Source organism: Sycon ciliatum, chromosome 5, assembly GCF_964019385.1.
Source record: "Sycon ciliatum chromosome 5, ocSycCili1.1, whole genome shotgun sequence".
NCBI classification, from domain to species: Eukaryota; Metazoa; Porifera; class Calcarea; order Leucosolenida; family Sycettidae; genus Sycon; species Sycon ciliatum.
This window is the reverse complement of record NC_088647.1, coordinates 8028419-8046371: the sequence shown is the minus strand read 5'-3', so window position 1 is coordinate 8046371 and position 17953 is coordinate 8028419. Positions and strand designations below refer to the sequence as shown.

At 47.6% G+C, this 17953-nt stretch overlaps 1 protein-coding gene and 1 non-coding gene across 4 annotated transcripts in view; one reads left to right on the top strand and one right to left on the bottom strand.

The window, feature by feature from the left end:
* The window catches only part of LOC135817426 (mannosyl-oligosaccharide glucosidase-like), a 27607-nt gene extending 9654 nt beyond the window's left edge, over positions 1-17953 (bottom strand). For all 3 annotated transcript variants that reach the window (XM_065330607.1, XM_065330608.1, XM_065330609.1), the window contains exons 1-18: positions 17555-17953; positions 15145-15183; positions 13923-14080; positions 13620-13699; positions 13141-13209; positions 12260-12358; positions 11681-11722; positions 11102-11197; positions 10685-10726; positions 10430-10465; positions 10013-10039; positions 9620-9664; positions 9033-9115; positions 8750-8780; positions 7947-8032; positions 7011-7041; positions 5923-5953; positions 5195-5382 (exon numbers count right to left, since the gene is read on the bottom strand). In XM_065330607.1, coding sequence (XP_065186679.1) covers positions 5195-5382; positions 5923-5953; positions 7011-7041; positions 7947-8032; positions 8750-8780; positions 9033-9115; positions 9620-9664; positions 10013-10039; positions 10430-10465; positions 10685-10726; positions 11102-11197; positions 11681-11722; positions 12260-12358; positions 13141-13209; positions 13620-13699; positions 13923-14080; positions 15145-15183; positions 17555-17856 — 1485 coding nt within the window. In that variant the 5' untranslated portion in view covers positions 17857-17953. The remainder of the gene's footprint in view (positions 1-5194; positions 5383-5922; positions 5954-7010; positions 7042-7946; positions 8033-8749; positions 8781-9032; positions 9116-9619; positions 9665-10012; positions 10040-10429; positions 10466-10684; positions 10727-11101; positions 11198-11680; positions 11723-12259; positions 12359-13140; positions 13210-13619; positions 13700-13922; positions 14081-15144; positions 15184-17554) is intronic.
* Trnas-aga (transfer RNA serine (anticodon AGA)) lies at positions 1865-1946 on the top strand. Its single transcript has one exon. It is a non-coding gene; the product is annotated as a tRNA-Ser (tRNA).

The window sequence follows — 17953 nt, the reverse complement described above, 5'->3', positions numbered from 1 at the left end:
TGCAGAGCAGCTGAAGAACCATGCATTTCTAGCCGCGTCCGACTTTCAAGGTCCTTTCCATCACTGTTCTAGCATCAACGTCACAACCGATGGTCAATGAGTGCCTGCGAAAGATGGCGTTCACCAATGGACTGCGCGAATCCACCAAACCCAAGAAGGTACAGGCGGACATTAGCATTCTACCACATGGTGCTAGCATGCAACCGGAAAGTGTTTGCGGCTATCCAACACATGGTACTGGCCTGCAGCCAAAGTGGATATGCTGTCATGATACTTCCATCCAAGAAGAGCACACGCTTGGGGTGTGGGTAGTGAAGAGTTACCTGCACCCGGTAGACCTAACATGGTCGTAAGGCGGTAGCCGGTACCCTTGCATGCGTGCATGTGCGTGTGTGTGCGCGCGCGTGCATGTGCGTGTGTGCGCGCGCACGTGCGTGAGAGCATGCGTGTGTGCACGCACGCGCGCGTGTGTGGTGGGGGGCATTCAAGTTTCGGTTTGAGAGCAAGCTGCAAGTCCGCGCGCAACCCTCATGCAGGTTTAGTTTACGTGTCTATGTTTCGAATGCACCATAATACAACAGTTTTTTTTTAAATTCTGACCAAAATAAAAAAAGACTCACAAACTTCATTTCCCACAGTTTACTAGTTTTTACTACATTTTGTACAGTGTACAGTGTACAGTAGAGCCGCGCGTCCAAGAACGTTGTTTCCAAGGGTCTAGCCTAGGACGTTCTTATTTTTTCAGCAATCTGGCTGCGTTCTTATGGCACGTTCTTAGAAACAATCCGTACTGAATCGTAATGTATCCCACGAGCTCCCAGAAAACCAACACCGACATTAACTTTAGGCTGCGGCGTTCTTAAGCTGTGTTCACAACTGGCGCGTGTACGCGTGAAACCACGCGTTTGTGCGTATTTTTGTTGGCTTTTGGGGCGCCATGCGTACGGAAACGCGCCGAAATGGAAATTCCAACTTGTTGGAATTTTCAGCGCGTATCAGGCGCGTACCAGCGCACATGCCAGTCACTTTCACTGGTGGGGTCAACAAATTAGTACTCGAAGGTGTCGCACACGCTGAATACGACTCGAATTGCTGTTATTTTGTGAAAGCCTGAACGCACGTTTGGGCACGCATGAACCGCAAGCGTATCGCGTCCACGCGCGCAAGTTGTGAACACAGCACGAGTATTTCAGGCTGGAATTTCTTGGGCTCCACGTTCTTCAGCGCGCGACTCTACTGTAGTTTGAGCAGTTTAGCATTGTACTTCCGGAGAGTATAGTGCAGGGAGTCGTGTAAAATACCGGTGTTTTATGACTCCCTGGTATAGTGTGTATGCACGTTGGTAATATTTACGACTGTCAATTGGATTCAAATAACAGTTAGTTTCCGTTGTCCACATCAAACGTCAAGGAAAATGGATATCTACACTGTACATCAACAAGAGATGTTGCGACGTGTAGATAACTCCAGACTCCTGGAAATACGGTTCTACGAAATGAGTTCCATTCTGCTGCGAAATGTCGCAATATGCAATCACGCTCACGACACGATAATCTTCGAACTGAATCAATGATCTACTGAAGACCTGAATGGTTTCAAGGAAAGAAGGACAAGCCTGAAACCAACAGGGCAACAGAATGTCGGGCCGTGCGCGATACAACCATATCGATACGTCTTTCATATCAGTTTGAAAGGAGAAACATTCTATAATTACAACATGTCAACATGACATCGCGTGATCGACTTGGCCAGTCATCTCGGTACAGACGGTAGATCTACACTCACTCGCATCTCCTCCATAGAATGGATCCAGGTGAACGGGCCCCGTATAAGATGATCGATAGCGCAGAAGATCTTGTACGAAGCAGTGGTGGCCGAGTGGTTAAGGCGATTGACTAGAAATCAATTGGGCTCTGCCCGCACAGGTTCGAATCCTGTTCACTGCGATTGGTTCTCTTTTTTTCTCCCTTTTCCTTTTTTTCTTTGGCCAGGGAGCATGAAGCGCGCGCGATCACAAGACCGGAAAACGAACCTCGTTACACAGTACAGGTATAGCGCGATCACTTTTTTTTCTTCTTCATTTTCTCGTCTAGATTCAGGCTATGAACAGAGTTCTGGAGTACAGCTACACTACTATACTGACTGTACTGTCTGTGTGTCATGTTCATGTAGACCTGAAATTCCGGGAAAGAAATGAACTGGTCCGGGTGCCCTTGACAATGCCCTTGACAATGCCCTTGACTGGCTTGACAATTTGACATGACAGTGGCTAGCCCATTGGTTTGTTCGGTATTTTCATGGGAAAGCTGTGTGACTTGTGTCTGCAGTCCTCTCCTTACCACAGTCACACAGACAAACACACATTAGGCTAATTTCGGACTATAATAGTTTACGCTGCCTGCGCTCACATCAAACTATGCTGTGCTATCACTACTTCCAAAAGTACATACCCCCCCCCCCCCTCAGAGTGTGCAACTCCCACATACCCTGCTGTCCCGGCAGAATTTCAAGTTGACGTCATTATTTATGACGCAATGCTCCTTGCACCAGTGATTTACAACATGTGTACGGGTGTCAACGCATCACACGTTTTTCTTTGCAATAATTTGTACAGGATCAATCGGCTTCGCTCAACCACAGGTTCCGGATTCGTCTGATAATCTGTGTACAGTGCGCATTGCATCATCAAAATGACGTCAACTTGAAATTCTGTCGGGACAGCACCCATAGTGGAGTTGCACACTCTGGGGGGGGGGGGGGGGTATGTACTCTTGCTACTTCGCACTACTGTGCTGAACATCATCTTCAAGCAAAACACAGCGGCACAATAAATCCATGCACATGGTGCCAAATATCATCGAAGAAATCCAGATTCTGGACACCAGGCTTCGGCCGTACGCACACCGCTTTGTTTGCAAAGAGCCTAGTCAACAGCAGAACACTTTGCGGTGCTGTAGCAGAGTGAAAATCTACTCCTCTTGGGCCGCTCGGATAACCACCTCACATAAAACCAAGACGGGCCATAATCCCCCAGAGTGCGCAACTGGGATGGGGTTGTGGGACGGCGTACTCCGTGATGTACGCCATTTTTTGGGTCGGACTTGCATCATTCCGTCGATGCGATCCACCACACTGCCTCTACTCATGATGTCACACTATGACGTGCAACACGGATTTCGCCGTCCCAGATCTGATCCGTGAAGTTGCGCACTCTGGGGGATTATGGACTCTTGATAAAACCAAGAGTATATAACCCCCCAGAGTGTGCAACTCCCACATACCCTGCTGTCCCGACAGAATTTCAAGTTGACGTCATTATTTATGACGCAATGCTCCTTGCACCAGTGATTTACAACATGTGTACGGGTGTCAACGCATCACACGTTTTTCTTTGCAATAATTTGTACAGGATCGATCGGCTTCGGTCAACCACAGGTTCCGGATTCGTCTGGTAATCCGTGTACAGTGCGCATTGCATCATCAAAATGACGTCAACTTGAAATTCTGTCGGGACAGCACCCATAGTGGAGTTACACACTCTGGGGGGTTATGTACTCTTGATAAAACTGATAAAAGTACTAGAACAGAAAATAAATTCTAAAAATAGAAACCACTTGCTCAAGGGATCGGTGCAAGGAAAAGGTCTGAAGAAATACTAAGTCTTGATTGTCATGAGTCAGGACCAAACAGCGTAACGTTAATCAAAGGCTGCGGGAACAGTGGCTGTGTGGCCGGAGATGCTCAGTCAGTGAGCACCACAACCTAGATTTTCGGCATGAATTAAAATTCTAAAGTTAGAGTAGTGGGCGCTTGGCCATATCCATGGTCAACGGCGGCCGGCAATGGGAACAATAGCACTGGTACAGGAATCCGAGTGACTTTTAACGCACCACAATTGTTAATTTTGTTTGCCATAAACCCAGAAAACTAACAAACGCCAGACTCTCGTACAGCAATCTCCCTAATCCATGGCCATGGCTGATTGTAGTCAGCGGTGGGGTCGCAAAGTGCCTACCCCCACCCTATCCCGCAAATAAAAATAGCTCCGCACACTGCACGGGCCTTGCATTACGAACGCTATGCTGCGCAATCAAAAATGGTGCTGCTATACATGTACTCATGGGTGGGGGCTGCTAATGTGTGGACCCGATAGAAACTTGCCAAATGTGAAACAATTTATAGTACAGTCCTGCTCAATGAAACCCAGTCCCGGCACTCAAATTTGTGCCTTGCACCATTTCGCAACCCAGTGTTTGCAGGTCTAGGGCTGCGCAACGCCCGGTGCATACTTGAGAGACGCGACTGGATTTCATTGAGCAGCACTGTACATGCATAGTATAATAATAAAAATAATTCGCGGGATTCGCGTTGGCATCGCTTGAATGTTCAGAAACACACAAACTAGCCTTCGCTTCCGCAGGCCACCACTATGCCTATGCCTTGCACACCTGAGTGGCGAATGCAGACCTCACAAGTGAGTCAGGGGAGAGTAGGTGAGTCTCTCAACCAATCGGGCGTGTAACGGCCCATAACCCTGTAAACTGCATCCTTGTTACCCTCACTCCGAGCTGTGAGTACCCAGTTGACCGTGGGTGTCGGCGCAGTTCACCACGCGTAAAAAGTCTTTACTCACGTAAAAAGTCTTTACACGCTCCCTGCTACCAGCGCGGGTCTCGAACTCGGGACCTCATGATTCGCAGGCAGGCCTGCAAACCAATCGGCCATGTGCGTTGGTATACACCCAGTTTTAAAAGGGACCCTACCACCGCAGTCAAACAACACATCGCACCTGCTGTGCTGTGCTGTGCTGCTGCAGTACCATCCTGAGCATATCCACTGAGCTGTGCTCAGATCTATGCTGGGACTAAATCCTACTGGCACAACAGTCTTTCAAGGGATAGCTATGGCGTATGGTATATGGGGAGAGGGGGGGGGGGGGGGGAGATATATCCCATGATCTATGCTTTACTCCTATTCTACATACTACATGTACACGGGCAGGCTATGCATACAGATATGCTCAACGAAATTTGGGCTCATGAGTAAGCTACCACACTGTACCAGTGCACAGCCCAGTGTTGCACGGCACCCAGGGCTGGCTGACTCGCAATGCCCAGATTTCCTTTAGCAGCTCTGCAACTACAGTGATATTGGTTCTGGGCTTTGCTATCAGATGTTTGTCCTTAGAACTTACAGCAGGAACTCGACTTAGTGCCTCTGGTCCCAGGATCTGCTCTCGCGGTATCCAGCCATCCTGGTTGATCAAGTCAAACCAATGACCTATCGACTCCTTGGCAATCAGTGGGTCCCAGCGGCTGATCAGCAGCTGATGAAAGCCTTCGTCCCACAGGAATCCGCGGGGGAAGAAGGATCTAGAGGGTACTGCGAGTGAAGGGGGGGGGGGGGGAGGAGAAATGAGAATGTAGAGCGCAGTACGACAAACGTGATGGCAGCAGAGGTAACAGCTGCGATGGATGCTGGGACAAATCCCCAATGCACATTGATAGCACAAAAACAAAACAGTGCGTCCTGATTCCTGGACCATCCAGTCTTCAGCTACTGGTACTGCCAGATAACTGATTTCAAAAAGATCATGCGACGGCAACTCACTATGAATGAGTCGTATCTACACGGTCTGGATCCTACGTTTGTACATTACAAGTAACAACCACATGCCAGGTATACTGCATCTGACTTGCTGACATGGTATTGTGTACTGAATACACTGTACGTCGACTACATCTGAAAAGTATTTAACGTGTAAGGCTAGGACAGCGATCTCGTACAACCATTTGCGAGATGTGTCTACTCCATCCCTGGACAACTAGCATACGCATACAGAACAGAGCAAGTGAAGTAGGAGAAATCCCAGATGCAACAGTGCTGCGGTAGCCATTCAACACCGTTCGCTCTGGAACTTACCGGCAGTGAACAGCGGGCGAGTCATGTACTCCTGTACAGGCAGAATACAATGCAGGACAGACACACAGCAGTCAGGTGCAGCACATAGTCACACTTGATGCACTAGCAGATAATAGTGTCAGACCTTGCATAACCGCACACACCCGTTTTCCACAAAAATATCCGGATAGGCGAGGAAACCGGATAATCGAACACACATACTGTATGTATGCATGACATATGCTGTAAATCGGCAACCAACGATTTTCTTCCGGATGGCGAAGGATCCGGATAAAAGAGGACCGGATAAGCGAGGTCTGACTGTACTTCAAACAACAATAATACAGTGGAACCACTCATTTACTGACACCAGCAGGGAGCAGATAACATGCACTGTGCTGTGTAGGGATGCGCCCTCAACAAAGAACTCATCACGACTTTACTGGGAGCATGGGCGAGTGAAGAAACTGGAGATGTCCTCTGACGAAAGGGACGTTCTACTGTGACAGTTGTTTGGAGTACTTCACTCTAGTTTCCTTCCAATCTAGAGAAAAGTACGCATATATACAGTATAGGCGGGCGCAGGAGAAAAGACCGCTGAAGAACGGACAGGCTACGGTTTCAGTAAGACCCAGCATTCACGCGTTGACTCAACTGCACTTAGACTGCAGTACATGAAAAACAAGAGCAGCCTAGACTATGATGTTGGTCCCCCCGTTCTCTGGCACCCAGCAGTACAGTACATGTACACTCACAGGTACTGCGATGGGACTTTGATACATCTACAGTCAAACCTCTTTAGGACGAACGCCAAGGGACCGATGATATTTGTTCGCAATAACGGGAGTTCTTCTTTTCCGTATGTTATACCCAGTGAATATACAGTGATTTATCCAATGGAGTTACGAATACTAGTTCTTCTTAAGCAAACATTTGTCTTATCAGTGTTCTTTTAACGAGGTTTCAATGTACCATCTTCGAACCAATCTGTACGTGGGAAGTAATAGAAACGGCTTCTCAGCATTTAGCAGTGCAAGTCATACTGCAGCACATGTACAAACACACGTGGAGAACAGCGAAAGTCATGATGCTAGTAGAGCACTACTTACCACAGGTGTAGACAAGTCACTAGATGTCACGCTGCACAGACCGGGAAAACACACACACACACACACACACACACACACACACACACACACGCACATACACACACATGCACGTACACATGCGCCCACGCACGCACGCAAATGAAAGAAATTTTGATCAGGTACAATACATGTACATGTACACAGCGGTTTAAAAAAAGGTGGTAAGAAGGAAAAGTGACCCTGAAACAATCATCTCCGAGTCCTAAGCCTCAACTACAGCGCTGGCCAGTGGAATAGGACTACTCTGCTGAGAAGCACAGCACAACGTTACATTGTGGACACGTGAACTACGCTGAGTTGCAGAGCTATCTGGTACCAAGCATTGCATTTCAGACCAGCAGTGTACGTGTGTCAAACACAGTGGCGGCTACTGGAGCAACCACTATGGGTACCATCACACAATACTAGGGCAAAGTATAGCCAGGGGGTTATGGATGTGGACGACCTTTCTATGTATGGCACATGTACATGTTGTTTGTATAGTACTTCTGTTGCGTTTCCCCAGTGTCTACCTTGCAGCTTAGTCGTACATGTACGGCCAGCTCGTGCTTCCGCCAGTCTCTTTATAAGTGAAGTTTTGCGAAACACACCGCAATAGTCTAAGTGTGGGGATGGCAAGAGGCTGGCAGCGGTAAGCTTTGGCCATTGCAACACACCTACAAAACATGTTTTCTCACAACAAGCGACTAGCTAGACATGTACTTGTACTAGCGAGACACAGAGTGGTGCCTAGGTTATATTCCCCCTTCAGCAGTGGCTGAGATTGCACTGCACCAACTCAATGGCATGCTGAGCTCCAACATCCCTGCTCAAACCGACCCAGGAGTCAAGGGTGTGCGATCAGTACGTGCAACATTAAGTTACACTATTACATAAGATTAAAGTTCACCACCATACCTTGAAGCACCGTAGAAATATCCCATTCCACCAAGCATGTTACTGAGCGCTGCGCGGGCAAAGTTGATTTCAGCCGCCGAGTACTTCTGCAAACAGGAAATACAGCACAATGACAATGGCATGGCTACTGAAGAGGAGCGGTTCATATTCACTTCACCGGTGGCAGATCTTGTCAGAGGAATGAGAGGCGAGCGCTACCGCCCTCGCGCCTGAATTGGGGCCTGTGGGTGAAGAACCCTACAGCCAGTGTATTCATCCACGCTAGCAATCATCACCACCGCCAGTGAAGTTCGGCACTAGGTCTTGAGACTGCAGTCTCACAGAACGAAAAAAATGTTCTTCCTCACCGGACCTGCTTGTCAGTTCACAACTGCACAATGCTGGCTCTGATGATAGCCCACTAGAGTATTATGTGTCCAGTTTGCACCTCTCAATGCAGTTTTCATGGTTCTTCCACAGTGTTTTTTAGTGTTTGCTGCACAAGTGGCTTTGCCGACAGAGCACAGTACTGGGTGTGAGTGAAGCCAGGGGTTGTGTTTCTCACACATCCTAAAGCTTTGTCCCTGTAGCAGTCCACCCCAACCCCCTCCCTCTATCCCGCCGGGGAGACACCCCAGGACCCCTAAAAACTCTTGATTTCATCCCGGTGCCAAAACTGTTCACAGCCATTCAGATGACTCAAGAAATGAAGTACAAAACGAAGATATTCTTCCACTGACATCCCATTCACAAACACACACACGTGCATGCACGCACACACGGGGTACTTCTATGCAGCCGCGTGCTGGTACATATCAACTCACCTTAGCTGCAAGGTCAAATGTCTTCTCAAACCTGAATAGCAGAATGAAGCACAGAACAAAGTAGTGTCAGAGGAGAAATGTCTTCGACCACAACAGCTCACTTCCTCCCGATGCACAGCAAAGTATACCACATATGCGCCACATACGCCAAGACTATGAGCCAGGAGAGAAACAACATCCTCCCCTGAACGAGTGCCCTTCCCCCTGATTCAAAGCAAAGTGTATCACATACACCAACACAACAACAGATGCAAAGTGCCCAGACTGATCACACTCCACTTGCCGTGTATTGAACGCCTTGTGGTGTGCTTTCAACGCCTTTGTCAGATCACTACCAGCAGGAGGAGCACCGTTCCGGTCGGAATGCTGGACAGGGGAACACGCACAGAGATAGCAGGACAATTACCTACAAATCAGATATATTGCTGATAACACATAACTCCTAGGACCTGGCAAATACCATGCAACACCCAGGATTATGCTGTGGAGCAGAAGCAATCCATCTGCTGCAAAATAAAGTTGACACCCAAAAGGGAAGAGCTTCCATCATCAAGTACACACACACACACACACACACACACACACACACACACACACACACACACACACACACACACACACACACACACACACACACACACACACACACACACACTTAGCATTCATGAAGCAGCTGAGTAAAGGCAAATCACCAGGCACCAGGCAGCTGATATGCCAAGAACGCTGTTTTACAAGCTGAGCAGCACAGTGTGGTTATTATGTGAGAGAGACACATTTCATTGAATGTGCCATTGGCTCTGTGATTCGGGCGTTGAGCTACCGCAAAACAAAACATCGGAAGAGCAATCCTGATTGCACAACAAAACTTACAGATTTGAATGTGATGTCAGCTTGGAAAGGCAAATCAAACATAGCCTGGCGAGAGAAGAACAGAACAGAGAACGACACAAAGCACCAAAACTAGCTTTATCGATCTGTTTTTTATACACTGTTGCTGTCGGTAGTACAGTCACAGTGTATGCAAAAGGGAGAGCCGAGTCCAGTGAAACACATCGGTGCATGCACACACACAGTCACAAGTGAAATGCCAGATGGCAGAACACACAATGTGATCTCAAACCAAGTCAACGCAAACCCATGCCCACACGCACACAAACACACACACACACACAAACACACACACACACACACAAACACACACACACAAAGCCACTTGGGTAGCAGAGTAATACAAAGAAAGCAAAAAAACCCAAGAAGGCATACCTGTTGAATGATGACATTCGGCTTGGGCTATAACACAAGATACAGCACAGCAATACAACAACCTAACAGTTATGACAGTGAACCTTGCATGTGGACCATACAAAACAGTAATAATGACACCAAACCACTCGCATGATGACCATACATTTCTTGTATGCTCGTGTGTGTGTGTGTGTATGGGAGAAAGTGAGAATGAGCGAGTGGGAGTGGGTATGTGTGCGCGAGAGAGAGAGAGAGAGAGAGAGAGAGAGAGAGAGAGAGAGAGAGAGAGAGAGAGAGAGAGAGAGAGAGAGAGAGAGAGAGAGAGAGAGAGAGAGAGAGAGAGAGAGAGCTGGATTGTATGTAGCAGAGCATTTCACATGATTACGAAAATAGAAAAAACCATCCTCAGGTGAACATTAGCTGTATTCTACTTACAGGAAACAACTTGCCAATACACTCCGTGATGCTGCCCTACATAGAGGAAAAGCATAAAGGCAAGAAGGAATTCAAACTACAAAGTAGTAAATTCCATTCCCCCAAGTAATGGGTAAATATGGTGGACAACATTCTTCATTCACTACTCCCGAAGGCACGCAAATCCGTAGCTAGAGCTTATCATGGAGTAAAGCATGTTTGGGAGTAGGTGTCGGTTCTTGACCAGTTCAGAGCGTAACTTATTCTGGTCCTTACCTCAGTAGCGAACAATGTCATCAAGCAGTCCGTCCACGTGACCTGCATAGCACACATGCGCAAACAATTATTCGTACCGGAAAAACAAAGACTTAGACTCCATGCAAAGAAAATTAGCCGACTCGCGAACGTCCTGATAAATTCAACTCCACAATAGACCCTTTGAATTCAGAAACTCGTGACTACATTCTCCACGGAGAATAATATAACAGGAGCCAAGTTCTTCTGTGCATGTATACGCAGTTGCCTTTGCATGATGCTGTTCTCCAGCAAAGCAATAAAAGAGTGACATAATCCAATGACGTCATCAATTTGGTGCAAACAGTCTACATTGTAGAGGTGAGGACTAAATCACTAGAAACAAGTGTTTGAGTAAACTAAACTGCCATGAACTTCCTGTCATAACATCCAACTCACTTCATCCAGCTTGCGACCACCTCGCATCATCTTGTCCATGACAAAGTCGTGCAGCTTCTCCAACTTGGGCGCATGGCTGACGTAGTGATCCTTACCCTGCAGAAAACAGCGTCACGATGGGTGCGCACACACACGATCATGGTGTTCAGACATATGGAACAGCGATGCCTTTTAAAATACGCTGTTGATCAACTGCACGTATACTTCAGTACAGTATACCTCCAAGGGGCATAACACCTGCTATCTATAACCGAGGCACTCTATTTCCAAGATCAAATGAATGGAACAGAACATGAAGCGTACTAAAAACACGACATGTACACACGGGTATTTCGCACTTTGTAGCCGATTTAGAAAGATATTTTAAAAAGCACATTGCACGGCGGTGAAAACTGAAAAGATCACAATTTACATGTACCGGTACTCAGCGATCGAGCATTCGATCATAACTGTCAGCCAACATCATCAGTTTTACAAACGTAAGCACCCCTCCTTTTCGAATACTGGCGGTTCATAGCTCCGTCATTCTATTACACAAACAGGGGGCATCAAGTTTGAAGGGTACATAGACACACGTACCGTAGATGCTGCTGCCGGTAAGCTGATTGTGAACTCTCCAAGCTAGGTAACAAACACGCAGAGGCAGAAGAGCAGGAACAACAGCAAGTGAGTCTTAAGAATAAGAGCAAAGAAAACGGGAATAGAGCTGCAAAAGTTAATTTCAGAGGGCAGCGAAGTCCACACTTTACTCGTACGTCACGGATCAGTGCCGGTAGTAGTCCGCACAGATAGTCCAAACCCTGCCAGCAGCACTTGGTTCCAGTGATGGTGCATGGTACAGTACGGGGTAGTCAACATGTGACGGCAGTGCATTGTGCTCAAGGGTTGGAGTGCAGCGTACTCAACAACACTGGCATCAGAATCCTGATGATTGCTTTTCAGCATGAAACTCGTGAGTATGTTAGAGACATCTAATCACTTTTCGTTCCACCGGATTTTCGTTTGTACTAAGCTCTGCACCCCGTGTGTTGAGCACTGTGCCCGGTAATCAAGGTTCTTCTATAGATATGCTGACACAGAGCCAGGAGCAGACCTAGTAGGGACACGATATTAACAGAGGAGACAACGCACAACAAACGGAACAAATAATACGCCCACCTCTGGTGTTGCACCGCGGATTTCCGTCATCTTCGGCGAGCCAAGGCGTGTGCGAGCTGGCTCCACGATGGGGCTCATTTCACCGTCGCCTTCATTGAACTGGATACGTATTGAGACCACACGTGCAAACAATAAATCACGAGAATGTTGTCTACCTTAGAATGTAGTAGCTCTGCTTTCGCTGGCACGTCTTAAAACAGCTTTGCACTAAAAAAAATAGTTAGAAAACCGTTACAACTGCACATCCTTGAATTGAATATCAAGAGTTACCACAATGAATTAGAACAACCAGCTACTGTGCTTACCATTTGAAGTATTATTCACGCTATGATGTAATGCACTGCGGTGATTTACACCTTAACTGTGTGCGGGTATATAAACCAGCATCCAGATATTCCTCATCACTAATGTCTGATGATCACCTCGTGCGCGAAGCTCAGCGTTACAACACAATCTTCACCCTCTTCTTGTTGTATGCTTGAATAATATGGTGGTAAAAGCACACCTGGCGGAATGGCGTAAAAAAACCCTCGCCTGCCCACAACAAACTCTCCAACCTGCAAAGTTACACTCTGGCACAAAGCTCTCCTTCTCACCGGCACCAGCACCATCAGTTCATGCATGGCACCTGATCGATACATGGCTGGTGGCATTTAACACAGTGGGTTGGTACATCAGGTAGCGCTTGGGAGCTGGTGAGAAGGAGAGCTCTGTGCCAGAGTGTAACCTTGAAGTTTAGTGAGCTTGTGCAGGCAAGCATGTGTTTAATCTTTAGTGTACACTGTGTACCGCCGTTTCGTCAGGAGTTGCCAGGAGTTCATATTAGAATGATGTGGCACTTCATACATAAATCTAAAAACCTGGCAAAACGAAACACTCACCGCATAGAAGAAAAGAGCAATCTGATCTTTCTGCTGCTTGGACTTGGATGTCTTGACCTTCTTTCGAGGCTATCTCAAAGCAAACAATCAAATAAGAAAAAATACACACACAAAGACATATATACACATGCATGCATGTGCACACACAGATACAAAGGGACGGACACACAGACACAGCACGCAAAAGATCTGATGAAAATCAAGAAATCATCAACGCCAAGACGTGCCACTCAGTGGACTTGGATAAATAGAACTACAAACTTGCAGCCAACCTGCACACAGCCACAGTTTTGCAAACGAAATCCCTTCAGCCATGCAAAATGCAAATCAAGGGCATTGATGTGGATACACAGTGCACTGCAATACGACACATGTTCCGAAAATGACGTACACTCCGCCAAAATGGCAAGCGGGAAGGACTGTGCTGTGAAGAGCAGTGCAGTGCTATTGGTTACCCTGCATGCTCACTGTTCACTGACCTTGGCTGATATCCGTGCTGACCAATGGCCGCCGTGTTCACCACCGGCCTGCTTGACGAACTCCGTCGTCAGCGTGAAATCTTAGTTGTCGGCACAAAACACAGACACACACACATACATATTGACTTGGATGTGTAGTTGCAAAAACATCCCACTGGAGTACAGAGCAAAGGGGTAAAAGATTACACGCTCCACCGTGTGCTCACACACACATTGACTGTGATGTGCAGTTGCAAAACGACCCCATCGGAGGCCAGAGCGCATTATAAAACATCACACTGTACACCGCGTGCTCCACCTTACCTTCTTCAGCGACCTCCTGGCTACCAAACGCCTGTCCGTCATGCTTCAGCCAGCCGTAATGCAAGAGATTGTCATCCTGCTGAGCAAGATGACGAATGGACCGCCACCCCTGGCTTCCAGGCATGTACGGGTACCACATCAAGCCAGTGACAATAGACCTAGAACATATATACACACGGATGCGTGCACACACACACACACACACACACACACACACACACACACACACACACACACACACACACACACACACATGCACACACACATGCATACACACACATGCATACACACACATGCATACACACACACACACACACACACACACACACACACACACACACACACACACACACACACACACACACACATGCATACACACACATGCATACACACACATGCATACACACACACACACACACACACACACACACACACACACACACACACACACAAGAATACACACATGAACATGCATACACACACACACACAAGCGCGCACATGGACACCAGGAGCACAACATACTCATGAGCACCTAACGACAGCAGTGCGTAATTTGTCAGAACAGAGTGCGACCACACAGCTGTGTCGGGTGGACTCTGGCAAAACATCATGGGAGGATACTAGTACAGTTGCGCTCACTGAAATCCGACCCAAAGTGCAAAGCTGGCGCCCTCGACCAGTTCCGTTTACATCATCGTATGTGTACATGTGTACGGCCAGCCGCATTCGTTCCACTTCCAGGGTGTCAAGGGCCGTGGACGTTGAGGGTGCCAGGTTTGCATGTTGGGTCGGATTTCAGTGAGCGCAACTGTACTTGATGTTGGCACTGACAGAACCTCTTACATGTTCCGATCTCAACAGGCGCCACCCTCACCCTGTGCCAATCTTGTTAACAACAGACAGCCACAAGGTTGCCACACTCAGCGGCGACTGGACAATGCTCACAACAATCTACAACCAGTCTACATTACGATTCGTGAAAGGCGGACATGTTCTAGTACAAAACATGAAATTTTCTTCTCCGGTTCCGCAGTGGTTGAGCGTAAACCCTCTCCTTCGCATACACACACACACACACACACACACACACACACACACAAGCGCACGCACAAAAACACACACACAAACACACGCACAAGCGCACGCACAAAAACACACACACAAACACACGCACACACACACACACATGTGCATACACCTGGACGTGGATATGACACTTACTTTGGTAGACGGGGCCGCATGCCGAAATACACTTGCGGCCTGATGGGAACACACAGGGTGAACACAAACGTACATGTACGGTCCATTAGACGTGTATGCAAGGGAATTCTGGAAACCGAGCCGTGACGGAGGTTGCTGTTGAGTTGCACACACTGGGACAGTTATGTACTCTTGGTATGGGTACTACCAAGTACATACTGTACACCACAGGGGCGGATCTAGGAGGGGTTCCGCGGATCCCCTAAATTTCGTAAATGTATTACTGCCAACCATATGCGTGTCCATGTACATATATCAGCTATTCAGTTTTGACTATACTGGACCCCACCCTCGCAGGGATCGCTGGATCCACCACTGTACATGCAAGTACATACAGATGCAACTACACTACGGAATGTAACGTACTGAATTACTGAACGTGTCACAAGTGGCCTGATGATTGCATAGAGCACTAAACAAGGTGTTGCGACTAACTCTGCACACCTCTGCTGTGCCCTTTGTGTGTAACTGCAATTACATGTACAGTCAACTTCGCTTATAACGACATTCGGCGGGGCATCAAAAAAGTGTCATTATTCGCGAAGTGTCGTTATACCCGAAGTCTCATTGTATGTACTACATGTACGTATACAGTTGGATGGGACTTTGCTCTGGGCGTGGAAATTCTGTCGTTATTCGCGAATTGTCGTTATATCCGCAGTCGTTATTAGCGACGTTGACTGTACATGACGTACCAGTACTGCCGGAATCAGTTTTTGATTGGTCCGCTAGTGTTATCATGGCCTTTCATACTTTGTGTATGAGATTGCAGGTACACATGCTCTCCACAGTAGGGAACACATGTTGGTGGCCAAACAGTTGGTCCGGTTAAGTCCCACATACAGTACATGCAAGTATGCAAGTATGTACGAGCCGTGTACCAGCACATGCACATGCAAGTACATATACCAGTACGCAAACAAGACATGTTGAACTGAATGCATTTGCTGGCGGTCTAGCAACAGACGGTCGAAACGTGCGTACATACATGGAGCTGGTTTTACCCGCACACAGCCATGTACAGTGTACACTACAAAAGTATTCGGGGCCCATGCATGTGCATTATGTACACTGCCATGTACACTACAGACTATGGTCCGTGTTGAGTCAACGGTGAACCGTGTAGGCTAGAGTGGACATATTCATTGTTGTATCATGGTTATACATGTAATGGCAAGTGTAGGGTGTGCACAGCTAACTGTCTTGGCCGTTTTATGCCGATGTACTCCGTGTGGTGTAGACCAGGACTGGTGTGCATTGGTGGTCGATTCACATGGCTTCGCCAGTTGTGTGGATTAGACAGTTATCTGGCGCAAGTCTTGATCTGTCTCATTCAGATCTTGTTCGCTATCGTTGCTATAAGAGAAAATCTGTGGGTGAACATCCAGTGCATTTGCAGATTTGTGTTCTTCTCTTGCGACGGGCGTATACATGGTACATGTAATGAAAGTGGATTGTATGAGGTGGGCACCCTGTTGATATGATCTCCTATAGAAAGGGCACAATATACACAAATTGACATTGCGGTGTATGGATGCTTGTTAATCCTGCAGAAATCTGCCGCACTGACACCGCTGTAGGGGCGTAGCTCGTACATCTGTAGTGTGGTGACCATGTACCACCGGCAACCTCATAGCCCCCATTTCGCCTATTTCGACTATGTAGTAGCTATGACGGCAATTTGCCGGTGTCGTGACAGGACTACGCTGACTATGCACGAGCTACGCGCCTGCGCTGTATTAAATAGGCCTGACTGCGCCTGCACATTGCAGTCCTTGAACCGACAATACAACTTACATGACATTGACTGTTTTGGGGACCCATCCGGCATAAAATTTCCGATGATCCCACTCAGTTGACCTCTGATATAGAGCTACCACCTAGCCTATGAATATAAAGTACGTATCCTCGCGTTCCTTGGAGATAATAGGGAGGTTTAGCCCCACGTAATCCGTGGGTACTTTACGAGTGTGTACCACGTGATACTCAGTGACCCACGTACAGACGTTTTCTGATTCACGACATACCGTGTATGGAGGCTCACCCACGTTCCGCCAGAACGTGGGTGAAAATCAGAATGGAGCGCACTGTGCGAGCTGTGAGGGTGCTCAGCTGAAGAAGTTTCCGAAGCACGAAATCAAAATATTGGATGAGCTTCTTAGGCCGGGGTAGCTTCGTCTTTGACCAGGTTTTGGCCTTTAGCTTCATGCTTTTGTTTGTTCCGTGTGACTAAACACAACATTGCAACGTGGGTGCCCTTCATCCACTTTACGTGGATCACCCACGTACGCGTTTCCGTTACGTGGGAACTAAACCTCCCTAATATACACTCTACTGAACTTGTACCGTGACACGTATTGAATGACCTCACCTATAAGATCCCCACAGTCGTTCCTTGGAGAATTCTGGTGAGAAAGAAGAGCCATTGGTCATCACCCTGGGAGCGTCCAGGGGAACTTGAATATGATTCAGTGACTGGATGGACGTAAACAGGGATGGATAGGATGACCAGAGAGCTACAGCACAGCCCATGATCAGCCCGGGCAATACGATACAAAACATGGATATTCCTCCAGACTTGCGATCGTTCCCAGCTGTCCGCTGCGCTGAGTCCGAGCCATCAGGAGGAGTTGGTTTCCTCCGCCTCGGCTCACTCGCCGGGAGCTTCGCCATCCTAAAAGCCACCACTCATAAGCTTCAGCGGACTGCAGTAAAGTATACTTTATAAGTTTATGGGCACTTGGACTGGATCGGAAAATATTATTGGGAA